Source organism: Saimiri boliviensis, chromosome 12, assembly GCF_048565385.1.
Source record: "Saimiri boliviensis isolate mSaiBol1 chromosome 12, mSaiBol1.pri, whole genome shotgun sequence".
NCBI classification, from domain to species: Eukaryota; Metazoa; Chordata; class Mammalia; order Primates; family Cebidae; genus Saimiri; species Saimiri boliviensis.
The window spans coordinates 98860712-98875860 of NC_133460.1; the positions used below are offsets into that span (position 1 = coordinate 98860712).

Sequence of the window (15149 nt, forward strand, 5' to 3'; positions counted from 1 at the left end):
ATCTCATCCATTGCTTCTACTGCTGGGTAATTCTCTAAGATGTGCATCTATCAGTTCACCTGTTCCCTCTCCCAAGTGACACCTAGATGGCTTTCCATTCTCCACCACGACAAATAATGCTGCAGAGATCATCCTTGACCCTGTCCCCTTACGGACCGATGCAGACATTTCTTTGGGAATTGCTAGATCATATGGTAACTGAGTCTTCAATACAATTAAGAAAAGTCTACCATCCAAACTGGTTGCACTAGCCTACACGCCCTCAGCTCTGCGTGAAGATGGTTGATCCCAGCATCCCTGGGAAAAGGTAGCATTGTGCCACCTCATATCTGCCATTCTACTGGGTGGTGGTTTGGGTTGACTTGCCTCTGATGACTAAAGGAGCCCAGATATTTCTTCAGATGCTTGTTAGCCTTTTGGCAGCTTCCTTCCCCTGTAAACTCCTGTTCAGACCCTTGATTCACTGTCTTTTCTATGCAGATTACTGCCTTTTCCTGGTTGATTTGCAGGAGTTCCTTGTATATCCTAAATGTTAATAGAACAGCTTTTAGACATTGTAAGTCTTTTTCTCCTTTCTGCCAGCTGCCTATTAAATTTGTCCAGGTGTCACTCAGTGAACAGAGCCCTTAACTTTGATATAATCCAACTCTAAGAAAACCTGAGGACAGCAACCATTTCTCAATCATTCAGTTCCTGTTTCTTTTTTTCTTCTTTCTTTCTGTTGGACAGTGTCTCTCTCTGTAGCCTAGGCTGGAGTGAAGTGGTGAGATCTTGGCTCACTGCAACCTCCACCTCCTGGATTCAAGCAATTCTCCTGCCTCAGTCTCCCAAGTAGCTGAGATTACAGGTGTCTGCCACCACGTCTGGCTAATTTTTGTATTTTTAATAGAGATGAGTTTTCATCATGTTGGCCAGACTGGTCTCACACTCCTGACCTCAGGTGATCCAACTGCCTCGGCCTCCTAAAGTACTGGGATTACAGGCGTGAGCCACCATGCCCAACCAATTCGTGTTTCTTGACTACTCGCCATATACCACACATGGGGTTAGTGCTATGAACACAAAGAATACTGCCCTTGACCTGTAAGGAGCTTATAGCCTACTAGAAATGTAGATGTCCATCAACCATAGCACAAACACAATGTCCATGGCCATGAGGGTTGTGCAGGATGCAATGAGGGTTAAGGCATCCAGTGGGGGCCAGAGTCAAGGTGTCAGGGCTCAGTGAGCCTCGACAAATATGCTTACTAGGCAGCCCTAAAGGGAAAGCATTTCAAACCAACAGACTAGCACATGCAAAAGCCCAAGTTAGGGAACCACAAGGAGTCCAGTATGACTGTGACAGAGCGAAGTGAGAAATGGAGCAAAGTGAAGAATGGCTGCAGAGGCTGGAAAAATAGGAATGAGCCAGGTACAGAAAGGGCTCGACCTCCTGACTTCCCACAGCCACTGGCAAGCTGCCCTAGAGGCCACCTGCACTCAAGGACAGGACCTGGTTCAGGGGTCTCAGGAAATCTAGGCTTATCTTAGCTAGGATAGCAATGTATTGAAGTCTCAGAGAAACCCATAGACAGAATCCTAGAAAGAAAAGCACAGTGGCTCACACCTGTCATCCCAGCACTTTGGTAGGCTGAGGTAGGAGGATTGCTTGAAGCCAGGAGTTCAAGACCAGCCTGGTCAACATTGCAAGATCCTGCCTCTACAAAAAAATAAAAAGGAAAAAATGAATTAGCCAGGTGTGGTGGTGTGCACCTATAAGTCTCAGCTACTTAGGAGGCTGAGTCAGAGAATGGCTTGAGCCTAGGAATCTGAGACTGCAGTGAGCCATGATAGTGCCACTGCACTCCAGCCTGGGTGACAGAGCAAGACCCTGCTGAAAGAAAGGAAAAAAAGAAAATAAAGAAAAAGGGTTTGTGTGCATCCAAGTTGGATGCACTATCAAGGTGGATAAGAAATATCCCTTGGACAGGTCTGGTTATCTTGAATGAAATCAGGACTTTCCTTCCCTGACCTCAGTTCTCAGCCACAAAATTCCCCAACTGTCAAGTGTGCTTATGTCAGAAACGTACCAAATAAAGTCATTAGTGACACCACAGAATGTTACCCAGGAACCCACCAGGAATGCTGCCAGCCAGCTGTTTCCTCCTGAATCTAAACCATTTCACACTCATAATGGTGAGTTTTTTAAAAGCCACTTGGGGAGAATATTTGCTGCATGCCACGTGACCCCCTTTATTATTTTTTCCAACCAGAGAAGAAATCTATACACACAGACACATGGCAGCCAAGCCTGAAAGCATAGAGGAGGCCTGCGAGGAACTGAAGTCTCTCCACCCCAAACGAACAAGGTCCTTCGCACTCTCACTGTCTCTCTTCCAAGCTGCCTCAACCTTCCCTTGGCAGGAAAATAAATCTTGTAGGACAAATCTTATGCTTTCAGGGCATTAGGTAAATAGCTTCAGGACATTTCGAGAAAAAGAGGTTGACTGTCATCCCACACTTCATTTCCCCCAACAAGCATGTGCCCTGATCATACCTGATACCTGAAAAGTTAATGCTTACCGTTTTAAGGAGAGGAGGAAGCAGCCAGGCCCCCAAGATGGGAGCACCCCATATCCTTTGAACCTACCAAAGGCATTTTCCAACACGGTCCTTAGATCACTTTTGCTCTGAGATGACTCTCAACTCTACTGCTAGGCAAAGGGAGGTAATTAAGTGCTCCAAAGCCGCCAATACTCTCTCCTAAGGCCTCCTGCTTAGCACGAGAGGTTCTCACTCCCATACTGCCATGGTCTGCACCAGAGGTGAGGCCGCGGCCAAGAAACGAGGCTGACACTGACCTGAGCCCACGCTCCTGCCCTGATTAGTGAGCTCCTGTTCTCATACAGGGGATGTGGGCTGCTGGTTTGCTCTTATCCTCAACAGCAAACATCCGCGTGGTTCCCTGCACACCTGAGAGCACTCAATGATCCACACTCTTACCTCCAGGTCAGAAAAGCAAAAACCCACATGCTAAGAACTTCAGTCACGAATCAGAGTTCCTGAAGCCTCTTTTCACCATAAGTACAGACTTGGAGGCTGGGGACAGGGAGGGAAGTTGGGGGTGGAATGGGACAGTGAGTCAGGCTTTGGAAGGATCTGATCTCAAAAGCAACGGCCTGAATTCTCCCTCTGAGAACAAAACAGCCTTTCCACTCTCGAGGGAACTGGTGCGTGGTAAGTTGGGAGTGACACCTGAATCCCATAACGCTTGGCAATTCGCTCCCAGCCAGAGCTGTTTATAATTACATACACCAAACCAGCCTCAGATGGGCGGGAGATGGGCGCTGGCCCACTGAGAAGCCAGGAGGAGGTCAATGGGAAAAAATTATTTTAGTCAATGTTGAGCCTTCATGCTTGGAACTTTTATCCAAACAACAGACACATTCTCATGCTCCCCCTGGGCGGACACCAGTCCCTCCTCTGATACTCAGTTCCAGGGGACTTAGGATGGTGATGGGAGAAGCCCACACGGTGCAGGAATTTTGATTCCACCCCTTGGTGGTCAGCGAGCCACAGCACTGTTTAAGGGCCTACAGAAAGAGAATAAGCGTGCCCTTTCCTGGGATCCTAATCACTGTGACACTAGCCTGCACTGTCCCAGGTGGGAGCGTGGGCAAAGTCCCAGGGTTAGCAAGTAACTCTGGACCTGAGGATGGGGGAAGGTACCATTTTTTTTGCAGCAGACAATGAGAAGTCAAACATTTTAGGGCTTGAGGAAGCAGCAGGGGCCACAATGAACAAATTCCATCAAGGCTTGCACTTCTGGAATGGAGTAAGTTGCTGAGAATAAGCCCCAGTTTCCCCACCCTGACTCTGAGGTCACCAGCCTCTCCTGGGTGAAGCCCGGAATTGAAGCCACAGCTATTTGAAATGAGAGCCTGAGACCACCAGAGGCCTGGGGACCAGGAGAGAGTGGAAGGGTCTGACTCTGTGTCTTTCTGGCCTCAGGTTCTCAGTGGGAATCCCTTCTTTGGATTCAAGACCCAGGAGACCTGGAGGCCTGAATGGAAGTCACAGAATGAAAGAGTGAAAAAGTGGGAGAAAGTCAAGAAGGAAACAAAAGAAGAGGGGAAAAGGAGAAGGAGGGAGGGAGGAAGGGAGGGAGGGAGGCAGGGAGAGAAGCAGGTACAGGAGCCAGTGTGAACCTGTGTGCCTCCAAGAGGTGGCCTGAAGCACCCACCACTCACACTTGTGATTGTGGTTTGAGATCTACCCTTCCTGCTTTGCCCCAGGCTCCTTTCAGAACATCTGGGATGTGACCGACTTGAACCAGAGATGAGCTTCCACTGACTCCTGGGAGACACGAACCTCCCCCAGCTCAAGTACCTGCCGTTGCTCTCTCAGGAGATTTCCACGGGCTCCAGACATCTGGAAGTGACATGGCACAACTGTGTCACAGCCATACAGATGACTGTGCTTGACCACCATGCACGCCATGATCCTCAGCCACAATTCCAGTAACATCAATGGTAGGGACCCCATCTCTAAAACATTCCAAAGACATGTAATTCAACTCCGCCATGTCTGTCAACGACCAACTGCCCTGCACTAGGCATTCGAGCAGCAGGGGCCACTTCACTGTCCTTTACTCTCCCCATGTGTGCAGGAAACTGCCAAGCAGAAGCCGCAGGGGGCTTCTGTTAACTGTAGTACCTAATGTTGGTGTCCATCTTTATTCAAAGAATGTGCTAGAATTGGGTGCTGCAAAAGTCCTGACAATGCAAAGGGCGGTAGGGTGTTGACCACTGTGAGCTGATAAGGAGCCTAGGATGGTAAGAGAATATTTGCCTGCAAGGAGACCCAAGCCCATAAGGATGAAGAAGAGAGGACCCCAGCCCTGATACTGGGGACACTGAGCACCCTAGCAGAGTTTCTTCCAAAAGAACCACATTAGAATTTTAGTAAATCAGCTCAATATGTTCTCTACGACTGTGGGTATGAAATAAAAGAAGTCAGTGAAACCTCCAAACAATAAGCTCATTCAACACAATCTTTTTTTCTCCCCCCATCTGGGGACTTGAATACAGTGAACATGAATAAATCCTGTTGTGTTAAAAAACTAGGGGGGGAGATGGGGGGTGGAGGATGGAAGGAAATGGCAGGATCCCCACTTGTTGGGCTAACAGGAAGGCTAAGACAGTCCCCCAAACCCAAACAGATGCCCATGTGCCCAGGCAGCCCAGGGGAGATGGTGGCAGAGGTCTGCAACCCAGGGGAGGAAGCATCTGGAATCCCCCATTCATAAGCTCCCAGCTTTTTCCTTGCACTCAAACCAGACATGGGCCTGGAGACTGCCCCAAACCCGACCCTTCTTAGGTAGACCAGCCACAGGCCAGGCCTGACCCTGCATCAAGGAAATTTCACTTCAAATACACACAATAAACACTTCCTGCCTCTCTAACATCAATGCTTTCCCCTCAAAAAGCCAAGACAATTAGAACTAAGGATATTGCTGGCTCTGAGTCTGTCATTCTTCCAGAACACCCTGGAACAGGTGGAAAAGACCTGCCTTTGTGGGTGACTAGTGGCTTGGATATTTGCACGATTTTAAAAGCGGTGTGTGTGTGTGAAATTCTCCTGTATAATTCTTGGTTGAACGTAACTTCAGCCCATGTATTCCTCACGGATGAAAGTTCCACAGCCTTCCCACAAGCTGCTTAATAGAGATGCAGCCACGGACCCACTTCCCCAGGGTACAGAGCCAGACAAAATTTACCTGAAGAACAGGCAAATTCAACATGGGCTTTGATTTAAAAAGATAATAAGAAAACCACCAAGATCTTAAAATTTTATTAGGAGCACCAGAGTGATACTTCTTCCTTCTTGGGGACTTCCACATCCTGTCCCCTGGCCCGGTGTGGTGATGACTGGTAATTCTGCCCTTGTACCAAAAGGCTTCTCCCTGTCTAGAGATAAGAGGACTGACTCCTTACATCAAATGGGACTGAGTGTGTTATTTAGATAAATCATGGGTTCTTCCCCCTCAAAACCAATCCTAGCTAGCACAGACAAGCAGGACTGCCAAAAACAAAAAGTCAACCAGGAAATAATTATGGTACAGACTTAAATACTCAGTTCTAATACAATAACTTTATTGGTGGAAAAAAAAAAAAAGACTTGCAGACAGGATGCCAAAGTCAGTACATTAGATCCATGTGTGGGTAGAGCAGAGTTCCCAGGGTGGGAACCTGAGTCGAATGCTCTGATACTCCACGATCCTCCTGGACTCGTCGGCTGTCTGGCCTTTAGGGGAAGTGCCTTTCCCTTTTCTCTAAACGAAGGGAGAGGTTCCACTATCACACTGATTGTGACTAATGAAAAAGTCTCTGGCATTTAGGATGTCATCAGGCATGAGATTTTTCTGCTATATAAACCTCCAGAACCATTGCAGACACACCCACACCAAGACTCAGTTGCTGTTTACAACCCATGATCGCCAACCTTGACCTTGATCCTTCATCTTATACCACAGCATCACAACTGCTAGAGTGTTTTTAAAAGTCAGCTTTATTTAGGTATGATTTACACACAGGAGAAAAAGCCCTGTTAACTACACAGTTCTGAATTGTGACAAGTATATATGGCTGTGCAACCACTGCTGAAATAAAGACATTGAATATCTCTATCATTCCAAAAATTTCCCGTGTGCCCAGTGTGGCTCACGCCTTCCCCCAGTCCCAGTTCTGACAACTACTGATGTGTTTCCCTATAGTTTTGCCTTTCCCAGAAAGTCATATAAATAGGATCATTCAGCGTGTAAGCTTTTGCATCTTGAATAGCAGTATGCTTCTTTCGCTTAGCATACTGGTGTGTATCACTAGTGGTAAGTTACGATCTGCCAGTTTTTAAGTCTTGGACTTTTGTTTTCTTAAGAGACGAAATAATTGGCTCTAGCTCATCTTCGCTATGAAGAAATCAAACTCTTGATTCAGAAGCTTTTACTAAAGCTTAGGTCCGGTAATAGAGCAACTCACCATCTCAGTTTGCCCAGGACCAAGGGGTTTCTTGGGACACCGACTTTCAGTGGTAAAACCAGGGAAGTCCCAAACAAACAGGGAAGGCTGGTCATTCAATTTGGGAAAGCCACCACCAAAGGTAGGACCACACATTCACGCAGCTTGGATTCTCCCTGGTGCTTGGTGGTTGCTCTCTCTGAGCTAACAGCTGGCTAGCCTGTCTTGGTTTTATCTCCAGCGGGAGGCCAATTTGCAGTGTGCTGGGGCTGAGCTTCCGTATAAGCTCACAGTCCACCAGGACTCTATCTGCCTTTGAACTCCTGTGAGGAGCTCCAGGAGGTGAGAAGAGAACTCAGGAGTCTGCTTAGAAAATAGCAGAAAAGAGCTTCTATTGGCATGAGTGCCTCTCCCACTCCCCCCCAATACTAAACTCCCCTGAGAGATGCGCTATGCATGTTCCCTGGCCTCACTGAGGTTTCGCACCTGTCCAATACAACGCATCCAGTGGGAGGCAGGCTCCTCCTCTCTTTCTACACATTCTCCCTTCTCTCCCCTTAATGCAGTTTGTGGTTAGTTTGTGTTTTGAAACTAACTGGGGAGAATATGAGAGTCAAGTGATAGAAAATTAGTAAAGGGCTCAAAGCTGCTATTTGAATTTAAGGGTCTCTCCTACAGGGACTTATTGAGACATCAGAAAAAAGTCAAGCAGGACCAGGATGTGGCTCTACACATAAGGAATGAGCAATTCCTTGCCTATCCCTTTTTCCATTTACATGAAGAATACACAGATGCTACCTCTGAGAAGCTAGGATGCCTAGAGGCCGAGAAGCCCTGACTCAGACCTCCCAACAGCATTGAAAAGCACGCAGTGGCCAGAGCCCACATGAATTGGGAGAAGGCAGGAACTGGTGGGATCAGAACCATGTACCAGAGGTTTCTGGGTATCTGCTCCCCTGCATTAATTTAACATTCTCTTTCTCAAAGTCTTTACCAAGAGCTCTTACAAGTTATTCCACCAAGCAGCCTGCAAGATAGATTAGTAATCATTATCCTCACTCATACGGATGAGGAAACAAGGCTCAGAAAGATTAATTGACTTGCCCAAGGTCGCATAGCAAGTTAGTGGCAAAAGCCAGATTAGAACCCCGAGCCCCTGAGTGCCCAGGCCAGTGCCCAGCTCCATGATCTCCCTCGACCATCCACTCAGAGCATGGGCAGAGCCAGGTCTGCGCCCTCGGGAGCCCTGGACGCCAGGTGAGCTGCTGCAGAGGGCACAGACAGGCTCATACTCACATGCAGAAACCTGCCGGATCCTTCTCTGTACCACCAGACAGCAACACCCCTGTGCTGGAACAGAGAGAAATAAGGCTCAAGTCGGGAAAGCCAAGGGTGGCCACTGTGGGCTTTCATCTCCATTTCTGGAATTTGCCTTTGAGATTTTGCTTCATTTCTTTTTGGGAACCAGGCCTGTTCTCCAGAACTAGAGCATGGGAGAATATGTGATCTCTCTGCCTGGAATTTGTTCATTCTTCCATTCCCCAATCATGTCCCAGACACCTACTATGCAGCTGGCAGTGTGCCAGGGGCTGGAGAGAGCCATTAAGAAGAGGAAAGACCAAGTCCCTGTCTTGAAGGAGTTCAGTCTGGCAGGGAAACAAACATAGACACGGACAATTATTAGACAATGTGAAATTAATTCCACAAATATTTGTTGCATACCTACGATGTGCTAGGCATTAATGAGGTTAACCCAAAAGTAATGAGGGCACACAGTGGGAGTCGGAGAGGCTTCCTGGTTGAAGAGACATGTAAGCTAGGTCCTGAAGATTGAGGAGAGTTTAATTGAGCAGCTAGTCCCTTCCTAGCTGAAGGAACACTGATAAGGAATGAATCTGAAATGCTCTGAGCACTTCTTTCCTAAATAAATCTTTGAAGAGGAATTCTACCCTTTAGAGACTCAGTTCTTAGGGATATTATATTCTATTTCTGACTGTGTGAACCATTGCTTAATCTCTGTAGGCCTCAGTTGACCTGTCTCTCAAATGGGAGTGAATAATGCTCCGTGTTTCAGAGGGTGGTTCTGGGGTCAATGAAGAATTTTTGGAGACACGGTCACACAAAAGCCCTTGAGAAATGAATTCCTCACATGGCCTATGGTATTCTGTTTCCCACTAAGTCTGCTGCACTCCAGCTCTCAACAGGAAATTGGTTTTATTTATAAGAATCACAATCCTAAACTGACCTTTGCTGGGCTACCCACCCACATTCCCTCCCTCCCCTTCCTCTCCTCCCCAAGACACATCCTCCCTCCACAGATTCCTCAGTGACCACAGAACTAGCATCGAAGAGCCATTGGGAAGACAGATAGAGGAAAACTACGAAGACTGGAGGTTATTTTCCAGATGGGGAAACTGAGGCCTGGGGAGCTCAGCAATTTGCCCAAGGAAATGGAACCCATGGGTCTCCAGGTTGCTGAGCCGCTACTTTCCATTGCACCATGACTGCCTTCGTGTCTCAGCCAGGGCTCTGCACAGAACAAGCCATTCTCCCTTAGCTTGGGGAAAGTCTCTCTTCTTTGAATGACAGAAGCCTTTAAAGAAACATTTCCCGTTATTAAAGGGAATTGGAAGGAAACTAGCACAGCATCCTCAGCTTTGAAGCTCTTTGGCCCTTCCCAGCCCTTTAATTGTGCTGGAACCAGCCCAGCTCCCAGAGCTCCCACCCCTCAGATGAGAGGAAGGGCCCAAAGGAGAATTCCCCACTCTGCTTGGCCTTTCAGCACCAAAAGTGACCTCTCAGAATTTCTGTTTCAGACCATTTCATTGCCACACCATCCAGGGCTCCCACACAACTTCAAAGTCAGAGAGCTCAGGGTCAAGTACAAGGAGCAAATCCTGAGCTCAGGATTTTAAGCATCACAATTGAGATCGTTTTTAAGCAACATTCCCATAGACTTTTAAAGCCTCTAATAGCTGAAGGTGATTACAGCAGATTTCTGCAGGTATTACAAGATTTGGTTAAGGCACATCATGTGGGTATGGGGAAGGAGGGTATCCCTTTCACCCTACACTTGCTCTTACTTTTCCAGGAAAGGAAAGTGTGTATATAATTACTGACCTTTTTTGCTATTTTAACATTTCATTTTTTAAAAAAAGGAAATTTGGTTCCCAACTTTGGCTGCACATTGGAATCATCTGAAGACCTTTAAAAAATACAATGCCCAAGCTGTGCCCTAGACCGATTCAATCAGAATGTCTTGGGTGGGGCCTTTACATCCATATTTTTGAAAGCTCTGCAGATGATTACAGGCACAACAAAGGTTTAGAACTACTGCCTTAGGTAGAACTTAGGTAGAAAAAAAACCCTGAGTTTGTAGGCATTGAAAAATAACAAATACAGACGATTCCTGAAGGTAGCATACCCATCTCTTTTAACTTGCTTTTCTTTTTCAGACCTTCCCTGACCACAAATCTCAGGATTCCCATACAAGCTTTGAAGTATTTTACTGGCTTGACTCTTTGTAGTTCATATTTTCCTCCAGCACCCTACAGCTAAGTGGGGAAACCGGATGATCAGATTCAGAAACAAAAGAACACAGAAAAAGAACGATTACACTTTGAACCAATTACTGTGATCAAAATTGAAGTTGAATATCTCAACCAGGCCCATCTGTATCCAAGTGTGATGCAATTTCAGGAAGCTTCGGCATGGATGTTCCAAGCACAATCCACAGATAGTAGGTCAGTCACATTTGGCCCAGACTCACTCACCAGCTGGGAGAGCAGTTAGAACCAGAATGCGTGACCACACTGGGTGAGTTCAGCCAATGGGCTCATGCACAGCAATAAAAGGATGCCCTTATGAGAGTCATAAATATGTAAACACATAAGGATGGGAACCTTCTCAAAGCACCCTGTAGGACTTGGCCCCACATCCTGACATTTGCAAGAGTCTTACTGCTTATACAACACCAAAGAAATTCACATACAAGACACAGCCACTTTACCATCGCTATTTATGGTAACTCTCATAAAAGCACCATCTCTCTAGGAAGGGATTCCCACATACTCCATGATCCCTTATTTTTGCTTGAGTGAGCCATGGCTATCTAGCAGACATCTTGGAAGGGACAGGGAAGAAAGTGTGGAAGTGTCTCTGCATTAGACATAGGGTGATATTCCAACCACCTGTCAGCTCCAGACCTCTCTTTACATCCTGCAAGACAATGGAAAATCCACTCAGAGCCTAAAAATCAAAGGCTATTTTTGGAGGATGTATAATACATAACAAGCAGGCTAAGGAACATGGCAAGACAATTTCTCCTACGTGAACTGCTTTATAAGATTTGCAAATTAGAGAAAACAGTTTGAGACTCTGAAGACAGCCACGAGGCATTTCCACCTACCTGGGAGAGGGACAGCTCAAAATTGGAGATATAGAAACAGAATGAAGAGGCATTTAAATAACACATCTAAAAAGTGTCGCACATAATAAGAATTTTTCTTTACAATTTTTACTTAGGTTCTTAGATCCCAATAAACCTTGCTTTTTCTATTTAACTTTGTTGTTTAAACCGCTATACCTAGTTATTCCAATAACTTTTTAAAAGTGCCCCTATCTCCAACAAGCAAGAGGAGACTATTGATTCTGGTCAATTACGCTGACTAGACACTCCAGCTTTGCAATTCAGGGAGCTAGAAGGCGCCCCAGAGGCCAACACTTCCTGTCAGATTCAACTCAAGGCCTGAATTCCGAGAGAGGGTCCCTCCCAATGGGCCGAGGGGCCCCAGTCAGGGAGGGAGTGCAAAGGGCCCTAGTTAGGAGGAGCTGGACTGTAGCTTCCTCAAGTGTCTGAGACAGCGTTTAAGTGCGCATTCAGTCATTCAAGCACAACACTGACGTGATCCCAGCAGAGATGGGCTTCATTTTGCACAGACGAACTTTTCTATTTAAAGGATGTTCAAGGTGCAACTCATCTGCCTCTCAGGGAAATGGGGAATTCTACATCCTGGGGCTGGAGGAATCCCCAAATTCCTCAGTGAAAGGTGTAGTAAACATATTAGCAGCATGACACAAGTGAGACAAAATAAAGATTTTTCTGATGAGTCAAACACCCGAATTTGAGTTGGAATAGCCTCTGAAACATAGGTCATTCTCAAGTTTACCCACTTACCACTCTGTGTCTGATTTACTGCAAAATGATGAGGCAGATACATGTGTTACCAAAAACATAAACACCCTGAACTGGAAACTAAGTTTCTTTCAGTTGGCAAAAAGCCCCTAACTGATCCTCTTCCCGGATGGGAGGATTTCAAGCTCCTGAGAGAGAAAGATAACTAAGAAGACTTTCATCAGGTCAAGGGCCAAGTCAAAAGCTGTCAATACAAAAGCCTTCTGAGAACAACTGGACATTTGGGAAGAAGACCCCAAATGTGATCTGCCCTGATTTTAGAGAGATTAATATGCTGATTTGAGAAAGCAGCTTGCAACCTACAGCTAACACCTCCCCACCCCCCACCACACACACACACACACACACACACACACACACACACCCCAGCTTTGCAAGTCAGGGAGCTGGAAGGCACCCCAGAGGCCAACACTTCTGGTCAGGCTCAGCTCAAGGCCTGGATTCTCAGAGAAGGTCCCTCCCAAAGGGCGGAGGGCCCCTGGTGGAGGAGGGACTGCAAATTGCCCTGTTACCAGGAGCTGCACTGTGGCTTCCTCAAGTGTCTGAGACAGCGTAAGTGCGCATTCAGTCATTCAAGCACAAAACTGACGTGATCCCAGCAGAATTTGAGACGAAGAAAACCACTGGGTTAGAAATTCGAGAGAGGCTTCGGGAAGGGTTCGCAGAAAGAAATCAAAGGTGGCCAACTCCTTTGACCCTGTCCCCCCCTCAACCCCCGATCCCCCATCCCCCACCCCCCGCCGGCTCCCTGCTGTCGGCAAAGCCCCTTCCTGAATCTGTGAAGCTCTGCCAGGGACTTGGATCTTTCGTCTTCACCAGTAACCAGGCGACCCAGATGAGGAAAAGTAATGGGAAAGTGAAAGACGGGACTACTGCCGGGAACGAGGCCGGTCCCAACAGGTCCCTTTATGTCAGTTGCAGGGATCGGAGCCCGCCGGGAGGGAGATTCCTCGGGAATCTGAGCGTTCTCTTTTTATTACTCTCTCCCAGGGGAAAACAAATATAGACGCAGCATTTCCTCTCGCAGGTTTGGCAGAGACTGGTCCAGCACCAGAGAAGGCAAGAGGCTTTTCCAAAGGGAAGGGGTCTGCGGGGGATGGGGGAGGGGGGAGCGCCCGCATTCCCTGTACTCCCTTTTCAAAAGAACCGCAATGGAGACTTGTTGACCAGCTCCGAGGCTCCGAGTGCGGGTGCTAAGCTGAGCACTGGACGCACCCGGGACGCCCAGCCCACCAGGGTTTGGAAGAAATCCCGGCCACCGCCAAACCCAAAGCTCGCCCAGCTGCGCACTGAGCTAAGCCCAGCTGCCGGGACGCCTCCAGGAGCTCCACCTGCCGGGCACTCCATGCGGCCCCCAACCCTCGCATCTCTCCTTTCTTGGGGTGGGGGAGAACAGAAGGGGTTGGAGAGAAACGGCGACCCGAACCGCTGGACGTCTGGGGAGGCCCGACCTAGCCCGAAGCGGGTCTGCGCGCCCACTCTACTGTCCAAGCGCTTGGCCCCGAGCAGGAAGCCCCTAGCCCGGCGGGCGACCGGGCGAAAAGACCCACCAGCCCGCCCCTTTGCCCCCAGCAGCTCTGCACCGTTCCCACGTTGTTCGGGGGTTCCTCGGCCCCAGGCATCTCTCCCGCGCAGCGGGACTGAGGGTGGACTGGGGCGCCGGGCGCACCCTCTCTCCTGCAACAGGTGAGAAGCCCCGCCACGCCCCCCACTGACGACCCTCTCCTTCAGCGCCCAGGAGGATCAAAGGGCTCGGGCCGCGGCCACCACCTAGGAGCCCACCCACCCGTTCTGCGGCGCTACTGTAGCCCCCTCCTCCACCCAGGTCCGGGCTGGTCGGGCTCTGCTCATCCCAAGTCCGGGCCAGACCAACCCTAGCCCTGCCCTCCGCGGTGTTGGGCGAAAGGGAGTGGGTGCGCGCCGCGCGGGGACCCAGTGCCCTCACCTTTGTACCGCTCCATCGGACCCACTGAGTGCGCTCCTCGCCACTCGGCTCCGGCGCTGCTCTCCCGGCTCTCGGCTCCGCGCCCAGGCCGCCGCGCTTGCCCCTCCCCGTGAGGTCACGCTCGCGGCCGGACCTCCTGGCGGGGCCGCCGCGCCCCGGGTCCTGGGACCAGGCCCCCGCCGGGGCGCGCCCCACGCGCCCCTGTCCCGGCGCGGGAGAACTCCGGCCCGCCGGGGCTGACCGTCGGCGCTGGAGTCGTTGCGCACCCGCGGCCCCGCTCGCCGCCCCCGGTCGCCTGGCACTCCCTTCACGTTCCGGCTCCGGGGGCGGCGGGAGAGAGTGAGACTGGGACGTTCCCAAACTCTGGGGGAGGCTCCGGGGGGCCGGGCTTGGGTGGGACTCCAAGACTGTCCGCCCCCCCCCCAACCCCACCCCTCCACCCCGCTGCAAAACCAATGCCTGGAGGGAGAGACTCAGGTCCCAGCTAGGAGGTCCAGACTGGCTTAGAGCGCCTCCCGCTTGACTCCCGAGCCAGAGCGCTTTGGCCCTAAACCTTCCTGGAGGGGCGACTAAGGTAGGGGTGGGGGCAACCAAGCCTGCTTCGTGTTCCTTGGGGATTACTCCCACTCTCTGGGAACCTCTCTGGGCAGCCGCTGCCGATCGTGCACACTTTATGAAAACATCCACTTGCTGCCTTCTACCTGTATTTCCAGGGCCAACGCCACAAGTTGGGGAGCGCCGTTTCCAGGGTGCCCAGGAAACCTGACCGCCTTGGAGGGGTGGCGCCGGTTCCAGAAGGAAGCTCGGCGGTGCCTCTGACTCTCCACCCTGCACTGCCTCCATCCAGCAAGTGCCACAGTGCATCCCTTACCTGTGGCCACCGGCCCCTCCAGGCCCTTAACGTGAGCAAGTCTTCCCTATCGTCCCCCACCCCCGGAGATCTATGTGTTCTTTTAAACTTTTCAGTTTTCACTTTAAAATCTCAGTCACGGTTTGTGCGGGGTTCCTGGTTTCT

General features: G+C 49.5%; 1 protein-coding gene across 9 annotated transcripts in view; it reads right to left on the bottom strand.

Annotated features, from left to right (window-relative positions):
* AFAP1L2 (actin filament associated protein 1 like 2) overlaps positions 1–14230 on the bottom strand; it is a 116469-nt gene extending 102239 nt beyond the window's left edge. For 2 of the 9 annotated variants that reach the window (XM_074382934.1, XM_074382933.1), the window contains exons 1-2: positions 14135–14204; positions 8292–8345 (exon numbers count right to left, since the gene is read on the bottom strand). In XM_074382934.1, the coding sequence (XP_074239035.1) occupies positions 8292–8345; positions 14135–14150 (70 nt within the window). In that variant the 5' untranslated portion in view covers positions 14151–14204. Of the gene's footprint in view, positions 1–8291; positions 8346–14134 lie in introns of all 9 variants that reach the window. The other 7 variants (XM_074382936.1, XM_074382935.1, XM_074382939.1 and 4 more) reach the window with 4 other exon arrangements.
* Between the last annotated feature and the right edge of the window lie 919 nt (positions 14231–15149).